The following is a 24,433-nucleotide window of genomic DNA, read 5'->3' as shown; positions in this document are numbered from 1 at the left end:
GTAGGAGCTTTGGACACAAGCACATTCTATTCTCTCTCCCCAGCAACTCATTTTGGGGTTGCCACTGACTAAATAATCCTATGCTTTACAAAGCCATAAATAGAAGGCATAAATAAAGAAGCTGAAAACATTCACTTCACTACATAACATGCCTGAGTATGAACCTATGCAACATAAATGGATTGAATATTTGTCTTTGACACTTGAGTAGCCATCAATCAGTCCAACCTCAGGTACCCCTGAGAAGGAAGAGTAAGTTAAGAAATTACTGTTTTCTACCACTCCAGCCTCAGCACCAAACCCTCACTTTTTTTAACATTAGGAGTAAAAGCTTTCAAGCAATCAAGTACACTTCAAGATTTTATAAAATTTCTGAAAACATGAATCTAAAACCAAAGTAGCACTCACACATCAAATAATTAGCAAATACTATTTATTAACAAACTAGTAGTAGTAAAATAAGACTTTTAGATTTGGAGCTTTCAACTTCTTTTAAATACTTGAGCAGTCTTTTCCACAACATCTTACATTTTTCCACATACTTAGTCTTGATAATGAATTGATAGTGACTAATATCTAGAAAGCTACTCATCTTCCAGTTGCTAATAGGACTGTACTGAGGCACTCTTGTAGTTCTTCGAATTTAGTGCCCTAAAATAAGAAAATGAATGCATATTTAAGTTTATATGTTCAAGTAACATATCTGTACATTCTCATAAAAAATTTTGCACTAAAAGATTTAAAACAATTGTACAACATATTAACAAAAAACAAAATTTTCTCACCAACTTAACTTCTTATTTTAAGTTAGAAATACTGAGAAAATGCTACGATTTTATGGAATCAGTTTCAAATACTACTATGTAGAGGTTTGCGTGTTCTGAAGTTAAGGTAAAAGAAGTTAAAACCTGATTTAGGAAAATATTTGTTATAATATGAAAAGAAAATTTTCAGTAAAAAATTTATTAAACAGGGGTGTGCATTTGGCCTAGTGGTTAAAACTGGTGAATTAGCCTGTGTTCCACATCAGAATGCCTGGGTTTCAGACTGCTTCTGCTTCAGACCCCAGCTTGTTGATGAGGCAGACCCTGGGAGGGTGGCAGTGGTGATGGCTCCAGTAACTGGCCCCAGCCACCCATGTTGGAAGACCTGGATTGACTTCCCAAATCCCGGCTTTGAGCCAACACAACCTTGGCCATTGCAGGCATTAGGAGGGTGAAACAGCAGATAGCAGCTCACTCTCTCTATCTCTACCTCTAAAATTAAGAAAAAAAAATCTTAAACAGAAGATAAACTTGTGGTTTTTCAAAAGAACAATAACTTACTCTGGTTTCCCTGGTCCAAATATATATATATATAGATATATAGATATATATATATATATGCTAAGGTATCTCAGAACTTTCTCAGGTTTGTGCTCTGGACAGAAAAGAACACAGAGAAAATTTTTGAACTGCCTCCCCTCACTCCCCCCTGCCACTATTTCATGTATTTGAGGGTGAGTGCAGTGAGAAAAATTCCAATTTTACTGGCTGTGCTATTGGATAAAGTTGGGTAGATTACTGCTAGGTGGCTCACCAAAGCATTAGGTCAATGGACACAGGGGAAAAAAGTTCTCTATCTTCTTGTTTCCAGGTCTAGCACTCTACCAACTAGTCTACAAAGAAAATCATTGCTACAACCGTGGTTTAAATGACATGAATTTATCCCAAAGTCTAGGGGAAATCACTTGGCTATATAAGAAAGCCCAGAGGCCTACATCAGTTCTTTCAGAAAATTTGAATTTTGCTGCATCAAAATAAACTTTCTTTACTTCACCAAAGTGCTATAAAGGACAGATAAAATACATATAAGTCAGTTATGCTGTCATCAATGTTAGCTTTTTAAAATGAAGGTTAGTTTGACATAATTAAAAATACATTTCCAAAACCTACTTTTTTAATCCACATAAAAAATCAGCAATACATAGTACACTTGGAAATCTTGATTAACTAATTATTACATTAAATGAGAATTAGTCGCTTCACCTACACTACTTCACTCATAATAGCATTCCATAAGTCAATAATTTTGTATTAGTTGCATCATTTAACTTCTTTTCATAACTTCTGTGGTTTCATAACTATTAGAGATTTTTTTTTTTTTTATTTTTTGACAGGCAGAGTGGATAGTGAGAGAGAGAGACAGAGAGAAAGGTCTTCCTTTGCCGTTGGTTCACCCTCCAATGGCCGCCGCGGCCGGCGCGCTGCGGCCGGCGCACCGCGCTGATCCGATGGCAGGAGCCAGGAGCCAGGTGCTTTTTCCTGGTCTCCCATGGGGTGCAGGGCCCAAGCACCTGGGCCATCCTCCACTGCACTCCCTGGCCACAGCAGAGGGCTGGCCTGGAAGAGGGGGAGATTTTTTGTTTTTAAATTTATTTGTTTTAAGATTTATTTATTTATTTGAAAGGCAGAGTTACAGCAAGGCAGAGGCAGAGAGAAAGAAAGAGAGAATGTCTTCCATCTACTGGTTCACTCCCCAAAGTGTTGCTGTTGATTTGTTCCTGAGAGGATTCATTCCTGAGAGGAGGAGCATGGTGGGGCCAAGAGGCACGGAGTCACCACACAGACCCCAGGAGTCGGGCGAAAGCGGGCAGAGGCGAGCAGCCCGCAGACTCGTTTATTTCAGTTGGTACAACATCTTATATAGCCAAGACAGCCAATCCAGTCAAGGGGTGGTCTATGCCCTAACCAATCACAGCCTGTTGCCAGGCAGGCTCCGAAGCCATCCAATCACAGCCTGTTGCCAGGCAGGCTCTGTTGCCAGGTGGGTTTCAAAGCCATTCCTGAGTAACTGATGCTGGCTTGCCAGCAGCCATCTTGGCATGGCCTTCTCATTCCATCACACCAAAGCAAAAGCTGGAGCTGCACAGATCCTAAGCCAAGGAGTCAGGAGCTTTTTTCAGGTCTCCGATGCGGGCACAAGGGCCCAAGAACTTGGGCCACCATCTACTGCTCTCTCATGTCATAGTAAAGAGCTGGATCAGAAGTGGAGCAGCTGGGACTCGAACCGGTGCCCATATGGGATGCCGGCACTGCAGGCAGCGGCTTCACCCACTATGCCATAGCGACGGCCCCCTGCTCCATTTCCAATCCAGCTCTCTGCTGTGGCCTGGGAAAGTGGTGGAGGATGGCCCAAGTGCTTGGGCCCCTGCGCCCACATGGGAAACCCAGAGGAAGCTCCTGGCTCCTGGCTTCAGATTGACACAGCTCCGATCGTTGCAGCCAACTGGGGAGTGAACCAGCAGATGGAAAGACCTCTCTCTCTCCCTCCTCTCTGCCTCTCCTTCTCTCTCTGTGTAATATGCCTTTCAAATAAATAAATAAATAAATAAATCTTTGAAAAAGAAAGGGTGCCTGAAAATAATAACAGGAAGACAGCATTAAAGTGGGTACATGGGGCCAGCATTGCACTGCAGCAGGTTGGGCTACCACTTGCAATGCCTGCATCCCATATGGAGTGCCAGTTTGTGTCACAGCTATTCTACTTCCAATCCAACTTTACTAATGTGCCTGGGAAGGCAGCAGAAGATGGCCCAAGTGTTTGGGCCCTTGATACCCATGTAGGAGACTGGAATGGAGTTCTAGGCTCTTGGCTTTGGATGAGCCCAGGCCTGCTGGCTGTTGTACTCATTTGGAGAGTAAACAAGCAGATGGAAAATAAGATGTTCTCTCTCTCTCTCTCTCTCTCTTTCTCTCTCTCTCTCTCTCTCTTCCCCCCATCTCTCTCTCCCCCTCTTTGCGTTTCACCTAAATAAATAAATTAGTATATATTTTTAAAGATTTATTACTTATTTACTTATTTGAAAGGCAGAGCTACAGAGAGGCAGAGGCAGAGAGAGAAAGGTCTTCCATCTGCTAGTTCACTCCCCAGATGGCCACAACAGCCAGAGCTGAGCCAATCCATAGTTAGGAACCAGGAGCTTCTTCTGGGTCTCCCACATGGGTGCAGGTGTCCAAGGACTTGGGCCATCGTCTTCTGCTTTCCCAGGTCATAGCAGAGAGCTGGATTGGAAGTGGAGCAGATGGGACTAGCACTGGCGTCTATATGGGATGCCAGCACTCTAGACAGCAGTTTCACTCACTACACAGCAGCACTGGCCCCCATAAATCTGTATATTAAGAAAGTGGCACATCATGGTGGCTGGTGGTACAGAACTGCCACATGTCCAACCCCGATGGCAAATATGGGGAAACCAAGCACAGTGAGGGGTGAACTGGGAGCCATGGCAAAGACATGAGTTCTCCATTCATTACATGGAGCTGAAAACCCACCCTCAAGGCTAAAGCAAGGAGAGTATCTTGGGCAGAAGGAAGTGGAGGCAAGACAAGAATGTTCCGGTGGCCCATTTGAACAGCCACTGCAGGAGACAAGATGGCGGGGTGGAGGCTGTGGAAGGTGGGGCGGGTGGGCAGAGGTGACTGAGGAATGGACACTCGAGTGTCATTCATTGTCCCTCGTTTCTGAGACCCCTGGTCACTAACCCACAGAAGACAGCATGTCTCCAAGCGTCATGGTGTCTATCTCCTTTTTTTGGAGCTCTGCTAATACAAATCTCTCTAGGAAGAGGCACCAGAGAGCCGTTCTGACTCTGGGGAGTCAGGGCTGAGGCAACCTGATGCTTGTTACCTCCCCTCCCCTCTGGGTTTTGAGGGAAAACGTGCAAATTTTCCCACTGTAACTGCTAGCCTACGGGGAAGAGCAAGGGGAATCCAGAGGTGCTGAGATGTGCTCACATTTAGCCAAGTTGGGCCAAGTATCCAGCAGGCTGGAAACCAAAGCTCCTTTTCCAGTGCTCCTTTTAACCGCCCTCCTCCCCCGTCATTCCCACAGTCACTTTCATAGAGCCACATATGTGCTGGATGGGTTATCACTCACTTCAGCTCTGAGTAATTTCAGTCTCTGGACAACTGGGCCCTCTCAAGACTCTTCCCTTGCCTGCCTTTCACACCTTTTCCTAATCTACTGGGTGACTGCATCAGAGTTAGAGATGTGTGGATTGATTTAACGTCATTACCGACTTTCAATGGATAAAAGCATCAACTGAATTCTTCCACTTTATGATTTCGCACACACATACACAAAGAATGACTGATTTTTTCTAAGTTCGTATTCTAAACTCCAAAGAATATTATCAATTTTGAGAGTGCTTAAAATCTGGACAAAATTGAAGTTTTAAGATATTTTGACAATATATATACCTATGGGGGCATTTCACATTTTCAATCAGAATATTTCCTGTTTTCACAGAAGGTTGTTTCAAAGTTAGAAACAGAACTCTCCAGCATCATGAGGGTTCCCCACAATTATTGAGAAACAGCCAATGTTCACAGGTACTGCAAATTGAACTACAAATACCTCATCTCCAAATGATTCATAGTAATGTGTTATTGATCTGCTTCAGAAATTATGAACAGAATAGTTTGGCATAAATAAATTAACTTCTTTCAATTAGAAACTTCAGGAGATGAAAAAGAATTTCTGCATTGGGGGGCAAATATATTGAGGGGGCTGAGATTTGTAAAGTCACACAAATTCATCATTTATGTATATATGTGTGTGTGTATGTATATATATATAAACAAGAATATTATCTTGGAAAAATCTAAAAGGTCAAAATAATTTTTCTTGGTTTATGAACTAACTGTCAACTCTCCTTACCTTTTGACATTCAAAGTCATTATACTTTCAATCGGCCTGCTTTTTGGTCCACTTGGTGGATGGAAAATCTTACCACCTTTGCCAGAAATCCCTTTTACCAATTTCACCATATAAGGGTCGGCAGAATGTGATGGATAAGGGTCAAATGTCCCTGCCTTCATTCCACCAGCCTACAAAAAACGACATAAAAAAATTGCTGCGTTTTTGTAAAATGCTTCTTCAAGAGTAGGTGATAGAGTTCACACATATTTTTGTAGTGTGTGGAGTTGGTTTTACATTTAAATAAAGTTATCTATACTGTTTAATTCAATACAAGCAAAGAGTCTCCTGACCACCGATTCTACAAGATTGAAACTCAACAATTCCAGACATTCTCTGTAAAAATGAAAATGTTCAGTCAGATCATAATCTAAACTATTACCAAGTATTGGTATTTTAGTAAGAATTTTTTTTAGATCAGGTTATCACCTAGTTAGGGGATGAGCCTATGTATTACTGAGAGAATGAGACATAGGTAAAAGATATTTTCATAAGGAATGAGGAACAGGGAGCCTAGCATAACATAAGTTTACAACATGCCAGTCAGTGATGGGGAAGATTTAAAAAGAATTTTAAAGCAATAATACATAGAAAGAGATGATAAGAAAATTAAATGTACTTTATAGTTTTCTTATCATCTATAAAGGGAAATCAAAACATTTTTCTACCTAAATACAAATATTCGCTTTAACATTTTAAACTGAGTTGATGGGATTTTTATCTTTATAGTCACCAAGAAAATTGTAAAGAATAATAATAGGCCGGCGCCGTGGCTCAATAGGTTAATCCTTCGCCTTGCGGCGCCGGCACACCGGGTTCTAGTCCCGGTTGGGGCGCCGGATTCTGTCCCGGTTGCCCCTCTTCCAGTCCAGCTCTCTGCTATGGCCCGGGAGTGCAGTGGAGGATGGCCCAAGTGCTTGGGCCCTGCACCCCATGGGAGACCAGGAGAAGCACCTGGCTCCTGGCTTTGGATCAGCGCGGTGCGCCGGCCACAGCGCGCCGGCCACAGCGCGCCAGCCGTGGCGGCCATTGGAGGGTGAACCAACAGCAAAAGGAAGACCTTTCTCTGTCTCTCTCTCTCTCACTGTCCACTCTGCCTGTCAAAAATAATAATAATAATAATAATAACCCACTTAATTAGGTTTAATTTCAATGTAGTGTCTAAATCAAATATACATGAATTTAAAGTTGATTTAAAACACGCTGCTTCAAAAAGTTCATGGAGAAAGAAATGAAAAGATAATGTAAATTTTCATGAACTCTTTGAAGACCTTTTGTATGGTTATAATTTTTCAAGTTTTCCAGATTGAGGACCATATGGATTATTTTGAAAAGAAAAATAAGAAGAAATGTAAGATAAGTTAATTTTTCAATGTAAACGCAAAATTAAGGAGTTAAAAATACAAATATATATAAGGGGGTCTCCAAAAAGTTCATAGAAGGAGCAAGTGTTATGGCAGAGTTAAGCTGCGATTTGGGGCACTGGCAACCCCTACTGGAGCACCTGGGTTTGAGTCCCACCTTCATTTCCAATCAGGCTATCTGCTACTATGCTTTGGAGGCAGCAGGTATAGACCAAGTACTTGGCTCCCTGGTATGTATGTGGGAGACTTGGATGAGTTCCCAGCTCCAGGTTTTGGCATGACCAAGACTTGGATGTTTCAGGCATTTGGGGAGTGAACTAGTAGATGGAAAATCTCTTCCTCCCCTCTTCCTCTCCCTTTCTCTGCCTCTCAAATAAATACATAAAACTTACAAATACTCATGGACAACATATGTTATGAAAAAAACTATGCATGTATTTTGAAAATTTTTTGCATCAAAACATACCAACTTGTTATAACATTTATTAACAAGATCTAGAAGATCCAACAGAAATTATAATAGACAGCAAGTATTGGTGAGAAAGTAGAAAAAAGGCAACCCTTACACACTGTTGGTAGAAAAATAAATTTGTAGAAGCAGTATGTAAAACCTTATTGAAGTTGTTTGAAAAATCAACAGATCTACCTTGTGATCCTGTACTCTAACTTCTGGATATATATCTAAAGGAAATTAAATTAGGAACGAGAGCTATCTGCACTATCATTCTGCACTATCATATTCATTGCAGCATTATTCACAATTTCTAAGATATGGAATTAATCTAGTTGCACAACAATGGATAATAGAAATGTGCTACATACTCATATACACAATGTATTATTGTTCAGCCATAAAAAAGAACAAAACTCTGTCATTTGTAGCAAAATGGATGGAGCCAGAGAACATCATGTTGGTGAAATATTAGACACAAAAGGCAATGTCAAACGTTTTCTCTAATATATGGAAGATTAAAAAATTGATCTGAACATAGAATAGTGATTATTAGAGACTGAAGAGGGAGTTAGGAGGTGGTCATTGAAGAGATTGGTTAATGGATACCAAAACACAGGTATAGTAGAAATAAGTTCTAGTGTTCTACAGCAAAGTGAGGGGACTATACTCATAGTTGACACTATCTATTTTGTGAAAACTACAAAGTAAAAGTTTAAAGGCTCCAAACACACTGTGATTAGGAAATAGAAACATTCATTACTGGGGCTGGCACTGTGGCAGAGCAGGTAGAGCTGCTGCCTGCAGTAACCAGCATCCCATATAGGCACCAGTTTGGGTCCCAGCTGTTCCACTTCAGATCCAGCTTTCTGCTATGGCCTGAGAAAGAAGTGGAAGATGGCGCAAGTTCTTGGGCCCCCCTGCACCTGCATGGGAGACCCAGAGGAAGCTCTTGGCTCCTGGCTTCGGATCAGCTCAGCTCCAACCATTGCAGCCATTTGGGGAGTGAATCAGCAGGTGGAGGGCCTCTCTCTCTCTCTCTTTCTCTCTTTCTCTCTCTTCCTCTCCCTCTCTGTAACTCTGACTTTCAACTAAATAAATAAAATCCTTAAAAAAAAAAAAAAAAGAAGAAGAAGATCTAGTTTGAGGCACTAGGAAGGATATGACACCAATGTGAAAAAAGCCCCTGTCAGAGCATCCATTGTGCTAAAATTGAAGAGAGAATATCAAAGTTATATTGGAAAACATGGGTAGAATGGTGAAATCACTGATGCTTTCTGAAAAGATTATAAGGACAATGCCTCCAAAAATCGGCATGTTATAAATGGATACTTTGCTTTAAGAAGGAATGACGGGGGGGAATTAATATGGTGGAGTAGAGAGGGAGCTTACCACTCTAGTCTAGGAGAAGATAGTTTTTTTAAAAAAAAAAGTGGAAGGAGTGCAGTTTCAGGGAAGAGTTGGGGAGAAAATGGCAGAGGAAACTCTTCTCAAATTGGAAGGACACAGCCAACCTACAGAGGGTGTGGACATGCACCAATCAGGACCCCAGCAGCCCAGAGCCTCCGCACCAGCTTGGGAGAGCGACTCCAGAATGCAAAAGCCCAAGCCACTGAGAATAAAGCTTCAAGAAAAGCCTGGAGAGAATCTGGCTTGGAGCCCTGTGGTCGATAGTGTACCTGCCAAACTAGAAGAGAAATAAAAGGAGGGAGAGCACATTCTCTCTCCCCAGTTACCCTGCAATGGCGTCCTGTAACAAGCCGATAGAGAGCGGGTGCCATTGTGGACATATGTAACAGCTGTGCTAGCTGCGCAAGCTCCTGTCTGCGCCCAGCAACCAGCTGAGCAGAGACTCCTGAGTCTGTGCCTGCCCTAAATTATTAAATTTCCAAACACAAAATATCGAAACAAAGTCAAAATCCAACAGACTAGAAAAATTACTTTCAACACAAATGACAAAAGAGTAGTAGCCTTAATACATGATCTTGTAAATCAGTATGAAAAACTACAAACATCCTAATATAAAGTCCACAGGGAAAATGAAGAAGAAATTCATAGGGGAAAAATTATAAAATAAGGTTTATAAAGTGTCAGAGCATTTTAATTTTTATTCTCATTTGTAAATTTCTGTAGTAAGGAGGTAGCTCAGAAACAGGAATTTTTTTGAGAAACACTAGGCCTAGCATCTAGAGAGACACATCAAAAATTCATTGTCAATTCACGTGCAATTGAAGTGATTAAAAATCCCTTCATTACAAAAGCTTCATTATCCTCTACACTAGTCATGCTTTGTGACTTCTCATAATTCTATAAGTGTGGTTCCATGATTCTTGGCATCCATATGAATAAGTTTATTATTTATGTGGGTAATAAAATAATTTGACAATAAGAGACAGGATTTCATTAAGATGCTCCCAATTTTTAACTTACCTTTTTACCAGGAGAAGAGGGTTTAAAAGGGCTTGAAAGCACTTCTTTCTTTTCCACTTTTTTAATGGGTGGCAAAGCTTTCTCAAAAGAGTAAGGATTGGTGTCAAAATAATCCTTTGGATAAAGATTTAACTTGAAAGGTGTTCCTTTGAGTAAACGACGGTGTGCTTCATTCTCTTTCTGTAAATCGAGGTCAAAATTACATAGCAGAATTATGCAAACTGGAAATAACTTAGAGTCAAACCTTCTTTTAAATCTTTTTTTTAAGAAACTTTTTCTCTGTTTTTTTAAGATTTATTTTATTTTATTTATTTGAAAGACAGTTACAGAGAGAGGTAGAGACAGACAGAGAGAGAGGTCTTCCATCCGCTGGTTCACTCCCCAGATGGCCGCGACGGCCGAAGCCAGGAGCCAGGAGCTTCCTCCGGGTCTCCCATGCGGGTGCAGGGGCCCAAGGACTTGGGCCATCTTCTACTGCTATCCCAGGCCATAGCAGAGAGCTGGATTGGAAGAGGAGCAGCTGGGACTAGAACTGGCACCCATATGGGATGCTAGCGCTTCAGGCCAAGGCTTTAACCTGCTGCACCACAGCGCTGGCCCCACCTTCTTTTAAATCTTAATGTAAGCATGTAGATTATAGTAATGGAGGAAGTTTTTTAATAAACACATTCCTTAGTTAAATTCATTTTTATGACACTAAAGATATGCCTACTTATGAATAAGCATAGCTATTATTCATTTTAGATATGTTTATTTGAAGTGTAGTGATCTATTTATCATCTAAACAAATCTCCATTAACTCTCTGAGCAGAATGATGTAGTTAAAAAAGGACTGGTCTTTGGTTCAAACCCTACCTCCTTACTGACTGCTGTCATTTCTCAGGCAGGGACACTGGAAAAGTTACCCCTGCAGAGTCACATCTTCAACTGTAAATGGGGGTGATATCATCTCCCCCCCTTTTTAACACCATTGTAAAGATTGATTGAGATTATATAAAGCACTCAGCACATGGTAAATCTTCAACCAATGCTAGTTTCTTCTAAGAATAAAAAACACTGAATTTTCTCATAACGTCTTTCTGTTATATTATTTGTATCTACCTAGTATTCAAGCAAAATGGGTCATTTCCACCCCTCTCGTATTGCAGATTTTTCCATGGGACAACACTAAGTATAAAAATCCAGAGCCTGGCGTGGGTATTTAGTCTAGAGTTAAGCTGCTGGTTCAGATGCCTGCATTCCACTGGAGGACCTAGGTTCCATCCCAGGCTCGGTTCCTGACTACAGCTTCTTGCTAACGCAAGCGCGGAGAGGCTGGGGTGAGGGCTCAAGTACTTAGGTTTCTGTTGCTCACATGGGAGACTTTGATTACATCCCTGGCCATTGTAAGCATTTGGGAAGTGAACTAGAAGATGGAAAATCTCTGTGTCTCTCTTTCTTTCTCTCTTTCTCTAAGTAAATTAATTTTTTTCACAGCCAAACTGAATTTATTCAAAGAAAATAAACTCAGATTGAGCAACTGCCAGCGTGCACACAGACCAAACACAAGGCAGAGGGCCCAGACACCAGGGGCTGTGCGTTTTTATATCTTAGGTAGTCTAGGGGTAGGGGTGGGGGACGGTAGGTAGAGGTGAATTCCTTCATACAGATTCTTCAAGTTTGGCCCCCAGAAATTAATGTTTTTAAATTGCTAGCTGTTGGGACCAGTGCCGTGGTATAGCAAGTAAAGCCACAGCCTGCAGTGCCAGCACCCCAAATGGACTCCAGTCCGAGTCCTGGCTGCTTCACTTCCAATCGAGCTCTCTGCTATGGCCTGGGAAAGCACTAGAAACTAGCCCAAGTGTTTGGACCTCTGCATCCATGTGGGAGACCAGGAAGAAGCTCCTGGCTCCTGGCTTCAGATCGGCACAGCTCTGGCCATTGTGGCCATTTGGGGAGTGAACCATCAGATGGAAGACCTCTCTCTCTGCCTCTCTTTAACTCTGCCTTTCAAATAAATAAATCTTTTTCAAAAAAAAATGCTAGCTGTTAATAAAGTAACAAAAGAACTTAGGATATGAAATACAAATTTTAAAAAGAGTAAAATTCTTGATACACTTTTTTCACTCCTTGCAAATATGAAACTGGTATTTTATCATTCAACAAAGTGAAGAGAAAACATCTGAGAAATGAAATCTAAAATAGTTATCCCAGAGAAGACTTATTTTCACTACAGGAATTCTGCTGCAGCACATTCAGAAAATTTTTTCTCTTTTCAGATTTTTCTTTTTTTTTAATCTGTCCAGCCTGTAGAACACTCACTCCTTGGCAATCGGCTCTCTCCTCTTCTCCATCACAAGGGTACAGATAATTCATTTGTATTCTGGTTTTCCTTTGAGGATGTGTCTCTCAAAATTGTTTTCATGGGAAGCATATGGTAATTTGTAATGTTGCTATGGTGGCTTTAATTGGCTGCAGTATTGTGAGACAGGACAGTGGCCAATTTCACAAATGGGTTATGCCCACACCCAGGACAAGTGTTCTATGGATAATGGGTACCACAGTACAGTTCGATGGAAAGAGTAAGTTCCAGGCACCACAACACACTAGGTTGACTCTAGTTTACAAAAGCTACAGATTTTATAAAGAACTGCAAAAGAGGTGTTGGCAGCTTCCCAGCACGAACAACAGATAAACATTTAAGGAGACAGAAATGCTAATTATCCTGATTTGATCATTGCATATTATATACAAGTATCTAATTATCACACTGTACCCAGTAAGTACACGCAACTATTATTAGAACTGAGAGGCTCATATTAATTGTGGAGGCAGCGCTGTGGCTCACTTTGTTAATCCTCTGCCTGTGGCGCCAGTATCCAATATGGGCGCTGGGTTCTAGTCCCGGTTGCTCCTCTTCCAGTCCAGCTCTCTGCTGTGGCCCAGGAGGGCAGTGGAGGATGGCCCAGGTACTTGGGCCCTGCACCCGAATGGGAGACCAGGAAGAAGTGCCTGGCTCTTGAATTTGGATCCGCGCAGTGCCAGCCATAGCGGCCATTTAGGGGGTGAACCAATGGAAGGAAGACCTTTCTCTCTACCTCTCTTTCTCTCTGTCTATAAATCTACCTGTCAAATAAATTAAAAAAAAAAAAAGAACTAAGAGGCTCTACAGCAAGATGTGGGAATCTAGCATTAAAAGGCAAAATTATCACAATCCAAACACATCAGGCTAGTTCTGTCCAGTGACATAAACAGATCAAACAAAAACATAATTTCACCACAAGTGAATTCTTCAAGTCCACCAAATAAAGGAAGTTTGAAAAATTCAAAATAGATATTTTACCTTATAATTTACTTTGGGTGCATCATAGAAATCAGCTGAATGTGAAAACTGTTTACCTATGGTAATATTTGCGTAGCTAAGGAAAGAAAATAAGTAATGGTCACGTTGAGGTTCAGAAATTTTATTTTTTAAAATTCAAAACAAGGGGCTGATTCTGTGTAGCAACACTGGTATCCCCTATGGGCACGGGTTCCTGTCCCAGCTGCTCCACTTCCAATCTGGCTCCCTGCTAATGCACCAGGAAAGCAGCAGAGGATGGCTGAAGTCCCTGCCCCCATGTGGGAGACCCAGAAGAAGCTCCTGGCTCCTGGCTCTGGCCCGACCTTTGCGGCCATCTGGGGAGTAAACTAGAGGATGGAAGGTGTCTCCCTCAGTCTCTCCTTCTCTCTCTCCCTCTGTAATTCTGACTTCCAAATAAAATAAACAAATCTTCACCAAAAGGAAAAAAAAAATCCAAAACAAATAGGTCCAGCATTGTGGTGTAGTGGGTAAAGCGCCACCCCTATGGGCACTGGCATCACAAGTGTCTGTCTGCTCCATTTCTGATCCAGCTCCCTGCTAACGGCCTGAGAAAGCAGCAGAAGAGGGCACAAGTCCTCAGGCCCCTGTCACCCATGAGAGACCTGGATGGAGATCCTGGCTCCTGGCTTCGACCTGGCCCAGCAGCAACCTGGAGCAAAGCAGCAGATGGAAGGTCGGTCTCTCTCTCTCTCTCTCTCTCTCTCTGCTCCCCTCCCCCCGCTTTGTAACTCTGACTTTCAAATAAATAAACAAATCTTTAAAAAAAATTTCAAAATTACATGAAAGTATTAAAATATCTTACCCATATCCAGTTCCTTTCTTTCCTGGGTTTGTGTATAAGTTCTTTCCAGGTGCCTCATATTTTTCTCTGGGTTTTGATTGTGCACTGAAGAATGGAATTGGACCACCTATGGTTCCATAGTAGCTTCCTAATCCACATCTTAAAGACAATTTTGTGTTTTGATTAAATGATAAATTTCATGTTATATATATTTTACAACATTTTTTAAAAGATTGGAAAAGGAGAAAAATACAATGGAACTAAGCTACCTGACTTTGGTACAAAAAAAAGACACATTTTGTTAGATTTTAATCTGATTTGGGGAGGCCAACGCTGTAGTGCAGTGGGTTAACACCCTGGCCTGAAGCGTGGGCATCCCATATGGGTGCCAGTTTGAGACCCGGCTGCTCCATTTCTGATCCAGCTCTCTGCTGTGGCCTGGGAAAGCAGTAGAAGATGGCCCAATTCCTCAGGCTCCTGCACCCAGGTGGGAGACCCTGAAGAAGTTCCTGGCTCCTAGCTTTGGATTGGCGTAGCTCCGGCCTCTGTGGCCAATTGGAGAGTGAACTGGCAGATGCAAGGTTTCTCTCTCTCTCTCTCTCTCTCTCTCTGTAACTACCTCTCAAATAAATAAATAAAATCTTAAAAAAAAAATTCAGTAAGAGAGAATATTCAGGGGCCAGCGTGGTGGTGCAGCCAGTTAAACTGCCGTTTGAGAGGCCAGCATCCCACATGAGCACCAGTTTGAGTCCTGGCTGCTTCCAATCCAGCTCCCTGCTATTGCACCTGGGAAAACAGCAGAAGATGGTCTAAGTGCTTGGGCCCTGCCACCCATGTGGGAGACCTGGATGTAGCTCCTGACTCCTGGCTTCAGCCAGGCCTAGCCCAGCCATTGTAGTCATTTGGGGAGTCAGCCAGCAGATGAAAGATCTCTCTCTCTCTCCATCTCTCTCCATCTCTCTCAGTCTCTCTGTAACTCTGCCTTTCAAATAAATAAATACATTTTTGGAAAAAAAAGATATCCATTAATTCCTGTCTATGAACATATATGCAGGCAGTTCATAAAGTTCACAGAAAACAGATGATTTTAGTCCAAAACACTTTTGAAATCCATGCATAGTTTTTCATAATATATATCTTACATGGACTTTCTGAGGACCCTTCTATGCATGAATTTCAAATTTCAAAATTAACTTGTCTTTTTTTTATTTTTATTTATTTATATATTTTTTTGACAGGCAGAGTGGATAGTGAGAGAGAGAGACCGAGAGAAAGGTCTTCCTTTTGCCGTTGGTTCACCCTCCAATGGCCACCGCGGCCAGCGCACTGCAGCCGGCGCACCGAGCTGATCAGATGGCAGGAGCCAGGTACTTCTCCTGGTCTCCCATGGGGTGCAGGGCCATCCTCCACTGCACTCCCTGGCCACAGCAGAGAGCTGGCCTGGAAGAGGGGCAACCGGGACAGAATCCGGCGCCCAGACCAGGACTAGAACCGGGTGTGCCGGCGCCGCAAGGCAGAGGATTAGCCTAGTGAGCCGCGGCGCCGGCCTAACTTGTCTTTTGAGTCCATTTTTCCAAAAACTTCTGAAGCCCCTTCATGTCATAAAACTCCTTTAAAAAAAAAAAAGATTTTGCCGGCGCCGCGGCTCACTAGGCTAATCCTCCGCCTAGCGGCGCCGGCACACCGGGTTCTAGTCCCGGTCGGGGCGCCGGATTCTGTCCCGGTTGCCCCTCTTCCAGGCCAGCCCTCTGCTGTGGCCAGGGAGTGCAGTGGAGGATGGCCCAGGTGCTTGGGCCCTGCACCCCATGGGAGACCAGGAAAAGCACCTGGCTCCTGGCTCCTGGCTCCTGCCATCGGATCAGCGCGGTGCGCCGGCCGCAGCGCGCCGGCCGCGGCGGCCATTGGAGGGTGAACCAACGGCAAAGGAAGACCTTTCTCTCTGTCTCTCTCTCTCACTGTCCACTCTGCCTGTCAAAAAAAAAAAAAAAAAAGATTTTATTAATTTGAAAGGGAGAGAGAGAGGGAGGAAGAGAGACAGAGAGATCTTCCATCTACTGGTTCACGCCCTAAGCGGCCACAACAGTCAGAGCTGGGCCAGGCTGAAGCCAGGAGCTTCCTCCAGGTCTCCCACGTGGGTGCAGCAGCCCAAGGACTTCAGCTGTCCTTTGTTGCTTTCCCAGGCACATTAGCAGGGAGCTTCATTGGAAGTGGAGCAGCAGGTACCCAAATGGGATGTCGGCACTGCAGATTATGGCTTAACCCACTGCACCACAGCACCAGTCCCTATGTCATAAAATTCTAAAATACAGTACGGGAATAAAGCAATGATATTACAAACAAAGGGACAATTATACAGTAGCATAATTTAAATAGAATGTGATTTCATGCAATAATCAAAATCACTATACTTAGAATTTATTTAATGTCTCTGGTTATATAATTTGGTGTTGAATAAGTGCCCATGTAAGAGTTTTGTGTTTACATCATGAATCTCTCTTTTTGGAAACACTTTCTGTAACCCACAAAATTACAGAGGTTTCTCACATATCTGTGAACTTCAAAAAGAAAGCTAGTCTAATTATAAAATTGTTATAATTTCTTGACTAACAAATATAAGCATATTATAAACTAATATATCAATGCAACAATTTCCAGATATTACTACATGGATCAAATTTCATCATAGTTGAGGGAAAGACTAAAAATTAGGAAACAGTTATTTAAAGATAAAATACATACAAAGAAATAGCAGTTTTGAATTAAATCTAAGAAGAAATGAAGTCTAGAAAATAGTAAAAATAAATAATTAAAATCTACCTAAACAGTAAAAAAGATGGAACGACAGTAATAGCAGAAAAGAAGAAATTCCCCACTCTTAATAAAGACAGTTGTTTTGGCTGAGAAGAGAAAGTGCCTGTTAGAACTAAAAGAAGGTTGAATCAAGAAACATGGTTTTCCTAGTCTCAAGAAAATACAGCAAATAAACACAAAGTTAGACCTCAACCAGCTCTCATCCACCATCAATTCTAAATTGAGAGACTCAAAGTTAATAAATGTGAAAAGCATCATATTTCAGATCTCAGCTATATAACACAAAATACTTGGTCTTATTTGTTAAACTCATGATTTAAAGGTAAGAAAAAACTGAACCTTTACATTGATAACTGTCAAGATTAAAATATTTTTAAACCCCATGAAAGTGTCTTCACAATAAATTTAAGATAATATATTTATTTTTTTATTTGACAGATAGACAGTGAGAGAGAGAGAGAGACAGAGAGAAAGGTCTTCCTTCCATTGGTTCACCCCCCAAATGGCCGCTATGGCTGGCGCTGCCCCGATCTGAAGCCAGGAGCCAGCTGCTTCTTCCTGGTCTCCCATGCAGGTGCAGGTACCCAAGCACTTGGGCCATCCTCCACTGCCTTCCTGGGCCACAGTAGAGAGCTGGACTGGAAGAGGAGCAAGTGGGACTAGAACCCAGCGCCCCATATAGGATGCCGGCACCACAGCCGGAGGATTAGCCAAGTGAGCCACGGCGCCGGCCAAGATAATGTACTTTTTATAAACTATTTTCTTTATCAAAAAAGGGCAACTTTTTCCTCAATCTTTAAAGTTTTTTAACAAATTTATTTATTTTTATTATTTGTTTTTTATTATACAAGCTAATAGGGAACAGTAACATATATAAACCAAAGCATAATATGAGAATGAGAATATACTTAATCAAAATTAACCTGTCAATCTAAATCATCCAATCTGATTCCACCTAAGACAAAGTATCCTGAGAATAGTACTTAAAAATTAATTTCACATAACTGAATCCTAGAGAAAAATGAATATTTCATTTAAGCTAAATAGAGAGCGGTGCAGAAGATCCACTTAAGACATTTTCCCAAACACTTACGGCTTTTTATCCCCGCTACTAGGGAGGAAGGCTTTGCCTAGATTTTTTTTTGCTTCTTCCATCATATGCTGTCTCTTCACTTGATTCAGATTTACATAGCCTTCACCTTCAAAAATCCTTCCAAATTGGGAATCAAAATAACCTGCCTGGAGATCAGACATTCCTTTGGATCCCCCAGGTAACATCTGTCTATTTTTGCTTGCAGCCTCATTGAAAGGTCCTTTCAAAATAAAATAGGAATACTATAATTTCGAGCTCACTGGTAATTAAAAGACATGAAAAAATCACTTGTAAAAGTTTCCAAATGAGACTTAGGCTAGTTATGAGTTTTGAGGTCTTATTAGAGCTTTAAAACGTTCACAGAAAGTTCTGTGTTAAAGGCTTTATTGACTGTAAGTCCTAAGAGATTGTCACTAATTTTTTTTTTTTTTGGACAGGCAGAGTGGACAGTGAGAGAGAGAGAGAGAGAGAAAGGTCTTCCTTTGCCGTTGGTTCACCCTCCAATGGCCGCTGTGGCCAACGCGCTGTGGCCAGCGCACCGCGCTGATCTGATGGCAGGAGCCAGGTGCTTCTCCTGGTCTCCCATGGGGTGCAGGGCCCAAGCACTTGGGCCATCCTCCACTGCACTCCCGGGCCACAGCAGAGAGCTGGCCTGGAAGAGGGGCAACCGGGACAGAATCCGGCGCTCCGACCGGGACTAGAACCCGGTGTGCCGGTGCTGCTAGGCGGAGGATTAGCCTAGTGAGCCGCGGCGCCGGCCTCACTAAAATATTTTAACACTAGGGTAAGGGGTTGGTTATACACTGTGGATTTAAGAGCTGGAAGAGACCTTACAGGTTACTGAATTCATTATTGAATTCATTGTTCTCACTCCAATATACTCTAACATACTAGGGACCCTGGTGCAAGACATCAGAAAGAATGTGTGTGAGGTTGAAGGGCTATACCCAATTCCCTTCCTAGGTATATTCAAGACACATGAATGCCCATGTCCACTAAAAGACACGAAGGTAAATGGTCATAGCAGTTTCATTCAGCAACATAAAAACACAACAGAAAGCCCAAATGTCATCAAGAGGATTTTTTAGCTCATGACATTTATACAATGAAACACTAGCAGCCAAGTAATTATTTAGAGGCTGTTTTCATAAGCATTTGAACTTCCTTTTTAATTTGGATCTAAGAGAACTCAAGTTGAGAAGGCCTTCAGCAATGTGAAGAATTTTTTGAAAAGCACACAACACTTAATTCAACAAGTGTGTTGCAACGTTAATTTGTATCACTGATTCTTTAACTTAAATTTCAAAAATATAAGAGTACCTGTGGCCGGTGCCACGGCTCAATAGGCTAATCCTCCGCCTTGCGGCGCCGGCACACCGGGTTCTAGTCCCAGTCGGGGCGCCGGATTCTGTGCTGCTCCTCTTCCAGGCCAGCTCTCTGCTATGGCCTGGGAGTGCAGTGGAGGATGGCCCAAGTCCTTGAGCCCTGCACCTGCATGGGAGACCAGGAGAAGCACCTGGCTCCTGGCTTCGGATCAGCGCGATGCGCTGGCCACAGTGCGCCGGCCATGGCAGCCATTGGAGGGTGAACCAACAGCAAAAAGGAAGACCTTTCTCTCTGTCTCTCTCTCTCTCACTGTCCACTCTGCCTGTCAAAAAAAAAAAAAAAAAAAAAAAAAAAAAAAAAAAAAAGAGTATATGTGAGACATTCACAATTTCCACAGTCAGTAACACACATTTTCACAGAAAGTCTTTCTCTCACACTTGACCACCCAGTTCCTCTTCCATAGGCAACAATATTAATTTGTTTTCCAGAGAATGTTTAGGTATGTTCAGTTGAACATTTTCACACATATCCTTTTCCGTGTTTAATGCCTAGCATAGCATATACACTATTCTGCACTTTATTTTTTTATTCAGCATGCATCTTGGAGCTGTTTCCATATCCATATATTTGTTTTACTCTTGCATTGAAGTAATTGGATATTCAAACATTCAATGTACTTTAGCTCCTTTTATTATTTATGACTTTCCCAAAACCCCTTCAGCTATTCATTTAGCATTTTATTATTCAGGAAAGTGATAAGAGATGGCCTTCTTTGATACAAACATACATGCTGTTTGCATAGGACAATGTCCCATCTAAGCAAAAACACAAAACAAGCAAATAACAACAACAACAAAACAGCAAAACCTAAATATTCTGCCATGCCATGTTCCTTTAGAAAGAAATAAAGTTTCCTGTAAGAACAATAAATGAGGGAGTGTAGCCCCATAAAATTAGTTTCCTACTTAAAAAGTTATCTTTTAAAATTTCACAAATTAATCAACTTAGAACCTTAATGCTTTAAAATATAGACTATCAAAAATATCATTTAACTTAAAAACTAAATTCAAAACTTATATAGTACATACCCACTATTCAGTTAAAAATACAGGTAAACACTTACTATTAAATTGTGAGACATATTTATCACCAACAGTAATGTATTCCATCTCACTAAAGAGGCCAATCCTCTCCATGTCAGTCTTTCCTCCTTCGAGAGGCATGGTTGCTTCTTAGGGCGGTTTGCTGTATCCTGCTAACTTTGAAAGTCTCTTTAGGGCTGCTTCTTTTATAGAAAAAGCCTCCTTTACATAGAGAAATACAGGAAGAAAAGAGAAAAATGATTCTCAATTTCAGTCCAACTTTCAGTTTGAGAGTTGTTATTCTTAACATTATTATGTGAACGGTAGAGAGACAGACAGAGATCTTTTCCATCTGCTGGTTCATTCCCCAAATGCCCAGAAAAGGCACAACTTGGCCAGGTCAAAGCCGGAAGCACAGAGTTCATTCTGTGTTTCCCACGTACACGTCAGGGATCCAGCTGCTACACCATCATCTGCTGCCTCCCAGAGTGTGCATTGGCAGGAATCTGGAATTGGAAGCAGAGCCAGGACTCTAACCCAGGCACTGATACGGGATGCAGCATCCCAAGTGGTATTTTAACCTCTGCGTCAAACACTCGCTCCAAGTATGAGAGTTTTAATAGTCACTATAAACAATCTAAAACTGTGGTGAAAGAACACTCAGTGGGCCAAGGGGAGGAAACTGGAATTCAAAATTACCACGAGGGCTGGTGGTGTGGCACAGAAGGTTAATTCGCCTCCTGCAGTGCCGACATCCCATATGGGCATGGTTCGATCCCAACTGTTCCACTTCCTGTCCAGCTCCCTGCTAAAGCATCTAGGAAAGCAGCAGACAGTCAAAGACCTTGGGACTCTGCACCCACGTGGGAGACCAAGAAGCTCTTGGCTCCTGGCTTCCTGGCCCAGTTCTGCCAGTTGTGGCCATTTGGCATTTGGGGAATGAACCAGCAGATGGAAGACTCTCTCAGGGACGGCGCCGTGGCTCAACAGGCTAATCCTCCGCCTTGTGGCGCCAGCACACCGGGTTCTAGTCCCAGTCGGGGCGCTGGATTCTGTCCCGGTTGCCCCTCTTCCAGGCCAGCTCTCTGCTGTGGCCAGGGAGTGCAGTGGAGGATGGCCCAAGTCCTTGGGCCCTGCACCCCATGGGAGACCAGGAGAAGTACCTGGCTCCTGCCTTCGGATCAGCGCGGTGCGCCGGCCGCAGCACGCTGGCCGCGGCGGCCATTGGAGGGTGAACCAACGGTAAAGGAAGACCTTTCTCTCTGTCTCTCTCTCACTGTCCACTCTGCCTGTCAAAAAAAAAAAAAAAGGAAGACTCTCTCTCTCTCTCCCTTTCAAATAAGTAAATCTAAAAAGAAAGAGAATATAAATTACTTTTAAACATCATCATGAGACCTCTTTTTTTTGGACAGGCAGAGTTAGTGAGAGAGAGAGAGAGACAGAGAGAAAGGTCTTCCTTCCTTTGGTTCACCCCCCAAGTGGCCTCTCTGGCCAGCGCGCTGCGCCGATCCGAAGCCAGGAGCCAGGTGCTTCCTCCTGGTCTCCCATGCAGGTGCAGGGCCCAAGCATCTGGGCCATCTTCCACTGCCTTCCCGGGCCACAGCAGAGAGGTGGACTGGAAGAGGAGCAACCGGGACAGAATCAGCGCCCCAACCGGGACTAGAGCCCAGGGTGCTGGCGCCGCAGGCTGAGGATCAGCCTAGTGAGCCGCGGCGCCGGCCTGAAACCTCCTTTTGATTATGTGTTAAGTTCCCACAAAGTACAAAGGAAGATGTAAGCCAGCATTTGTTTTACAGCCATTATCTGTTGGAAATGATAAAATTGTTGCCATGGAGTATAATATATAAACAACATCCTTTTTTTTTTTTTTTTGAGAAGTTTAAGGTAGACCTCAAAGTTTTAGTAAGACTTTGTATGGTTTAGATAAAATGATACATACATACTGCATTACCCATTGTATTGAAAGCTATAACTTAGGTTTTCAGAATGTACAATTTTTCAGAATAGCCCTGTTTTTGAGTTTTCAACTTAAATGGACTTAAATAAGAAATGTGCCACTGGCAAAATCGGTCAACAGAGGGAGAGAATTGCTTAGGCAAGATAAAAACAAGGAAACAAATCAAAAATCTACAATGAATTCTGAGTATTTGTTGTAGGGCAGAGTGCAACTTGAATTTTCTTTTGAAATGATCACTTCAAACAAAAGTCTAAACATTAAACATGCATCTATTGGGGCTGGTGCTGTGGCACAGTGGGTTAAAGCCTTGGCCTGAAGTGCCGGCATCCCATATGGGTGCCAGTTCAGGCCCTGGCTGCCCCTCTTTCAATCCAGCTCTCTGCTGTGGCCTGGGAAAGCAGTAGAAGATGGCCCAAGACCTTGGGCCCTTGTACCCGCGTGAGAGACCCAGAGGAAGCTCCTGGCTCCTGGCTTCGGATTGGCACAGCTCCAGCCATTGTGGCCATCTGGGGAGTGAACCAACGAATGGAAGATCTCTCTCTATCTCTGTAACTCTGTCTTTCAAATAAATAAAATAAATCTTAAAAAATGTGTTTCTTTTAAAAAAATGCATCTATTAACTTAGAAATCAATTTTTATATCTTAGAATTGTTCTAAAAAGGAGGAGCAAAGAACTAGGAACACTCGCCTCCATTTCTTCCTAATGGTTTGTAACACCAACTACAAACTAGGCACTGGGCACAGATCAGCGTATAAAACTCGCACTGGCTTTCGCTTCCCGAGAAGAGAGCTCTCCCCTCCTCAAGTGCTCAGCCTACTTGCTCTGAGTACGAGTCACTGAGCATGACATTGCTGATGTGCACCGTCAAAGGGTTATATGAAGACGCAGTTTAAAGAACAAGAAAACAGAACGTCCTTCCCCTCTTCACAACTTCTCCAAATCTAAACATCAGCCATTTGGGGATGTGGTATTCTGTTTATGCTGTTTCATCTCCACTGCCGTGTTGCTCCATGGCCTTAAATCCTTTCAATGACCCAAAGGTCTGCCATCCTTACGAGAACCCTGCTCCTCGCCTCTGGGCTGCTGTCTCGGTGGGCTTCTTCTCTCCAGCCACAGGACCATTGCACATGCTGTTACACAGCAGGACGGCTCTTTCCGATTAGCACCAGGTTATTCGCACTTCCTTAAGCCCCTCTCTCAGAGCGGCAAGTGCGTCCCCTGCTAAGCCCTCACCACGCGTATCTAACAGATCCCCGGTACAGGAATCCCTTCATTAACAGCCTGTAAGCTGGGCTCCGCAAAGGCAGGACCTGTGGTGAGAGCTGGGCGGTTCTTCACCGCGGTATTCCCGGGGTTGCGCGGCTCAATCAAGCGCGCCACGGACCGAGTGGAAGAGGAGGAGGAAAGGGGAAGACATTCCTGCCTTGAACCTTCCCACTTCCCAGGCTTCTTGCTCCGCACTGACCACTCGCTCGCCCACTCCTTTGACACACATCGCGAACCGCCCTTCCGGGAGAAGCTAGGGCCTCTCATACTTACGAGGCACAGATCTGCCCTCAGGGAGCGCACACCTAGTTAGACAAAATGAATGAACAAGTGGACTTTGGCAAATTCCCTTCGAAAGGCACAGATGAAGTGTCGTGGCGGCGACGAGTGAAAAAAAAAAAAAGGATATTAAAGCTCTGAGGTGCTGAGAAAACGTTCCCACTAGGGAGACGGAGGATGCGAAGAGACAAGTGTCCAAGGGCAACGCCTGGTGTCCTCGTGGACCAAGTCACCTCTCCAAAGAGCGCCTGACCCGGTACCGAGATCACGCCATCACAGCTCAGCCCGGGTTCATTCGGCTCCAGGAGCGCTTCCCGCGCGGGCCAAAGCTGCCCAGGGTTCTGCGAACGGCGGGCGATTGTTGTGGTGCGTTGCCCTGGAAACGGGAGAAACCATTCCAAGCACGAGAGGGCAGGACACGCGAACAGTCCACTCTCCACCGAAGAACACACAGAAGGATTTCAGAGCATCTGCATCAAACGAAAGATTCAACCAATAGATTTCATAGAA

At 43.0% G+C, this 24,433-nt stretch overlaps 1 protein-coding gene across 1 annotated transcript; it reads right to left on the bottom strand.

Moving 5' to 3' along the window:
* Positions 1-416: 416 nt before the first annotated feature.
* On the bottom strand, positions 417-24,286 carry CFAP96 (cilia and flagella associated protein 96). Its single transcript, XM_002709497.5, has 8 exons — positions 23,918-24,286; positions 20,462-20,642; positions 18,013-18,232; positions 14,130-14,267; positions 13,307-13,382; positions 9,985-10,164; positions 5,701-5,870; positions 417-651 (listed from the first exon to the last, which is right to left on the bottom strand). The coding sequence occupies exons 2-8, from the start codon at positions 20,559-20,561 to the stop codon at positions 603-605; spliced, it is 933 nt and encodes a 310-aa protein (XP_002709543.2). The 5' UTR covers positions 20,562-20,642; positions 23,918-24,286; the 3' UTR covers positions 417-602.
* Between the last annotated feature and the right edge of the window lie 147 nt (positions 24,287-24,433).

Source organism: Oryctolagus cuniculus, chromosome 2 (assembly GCF_964237555.1).
Source record: "Oryctolagus cuniculus chromosome 2, mOryCun1.1, whole genome shotgun sequence".
Classification (NCBI taxonomy): Eukaryota; Metazoa; Chordata; class Mammalia; order Lagomorpha; family Leporidae; genus Oryctolagus; species Oryctolagus cuniculus.
The sequence above is the reverse complement of the archived record's forward strand: the minus strand, read 5'-3'. Positions and strand labels throughout refer to the sequence as shown.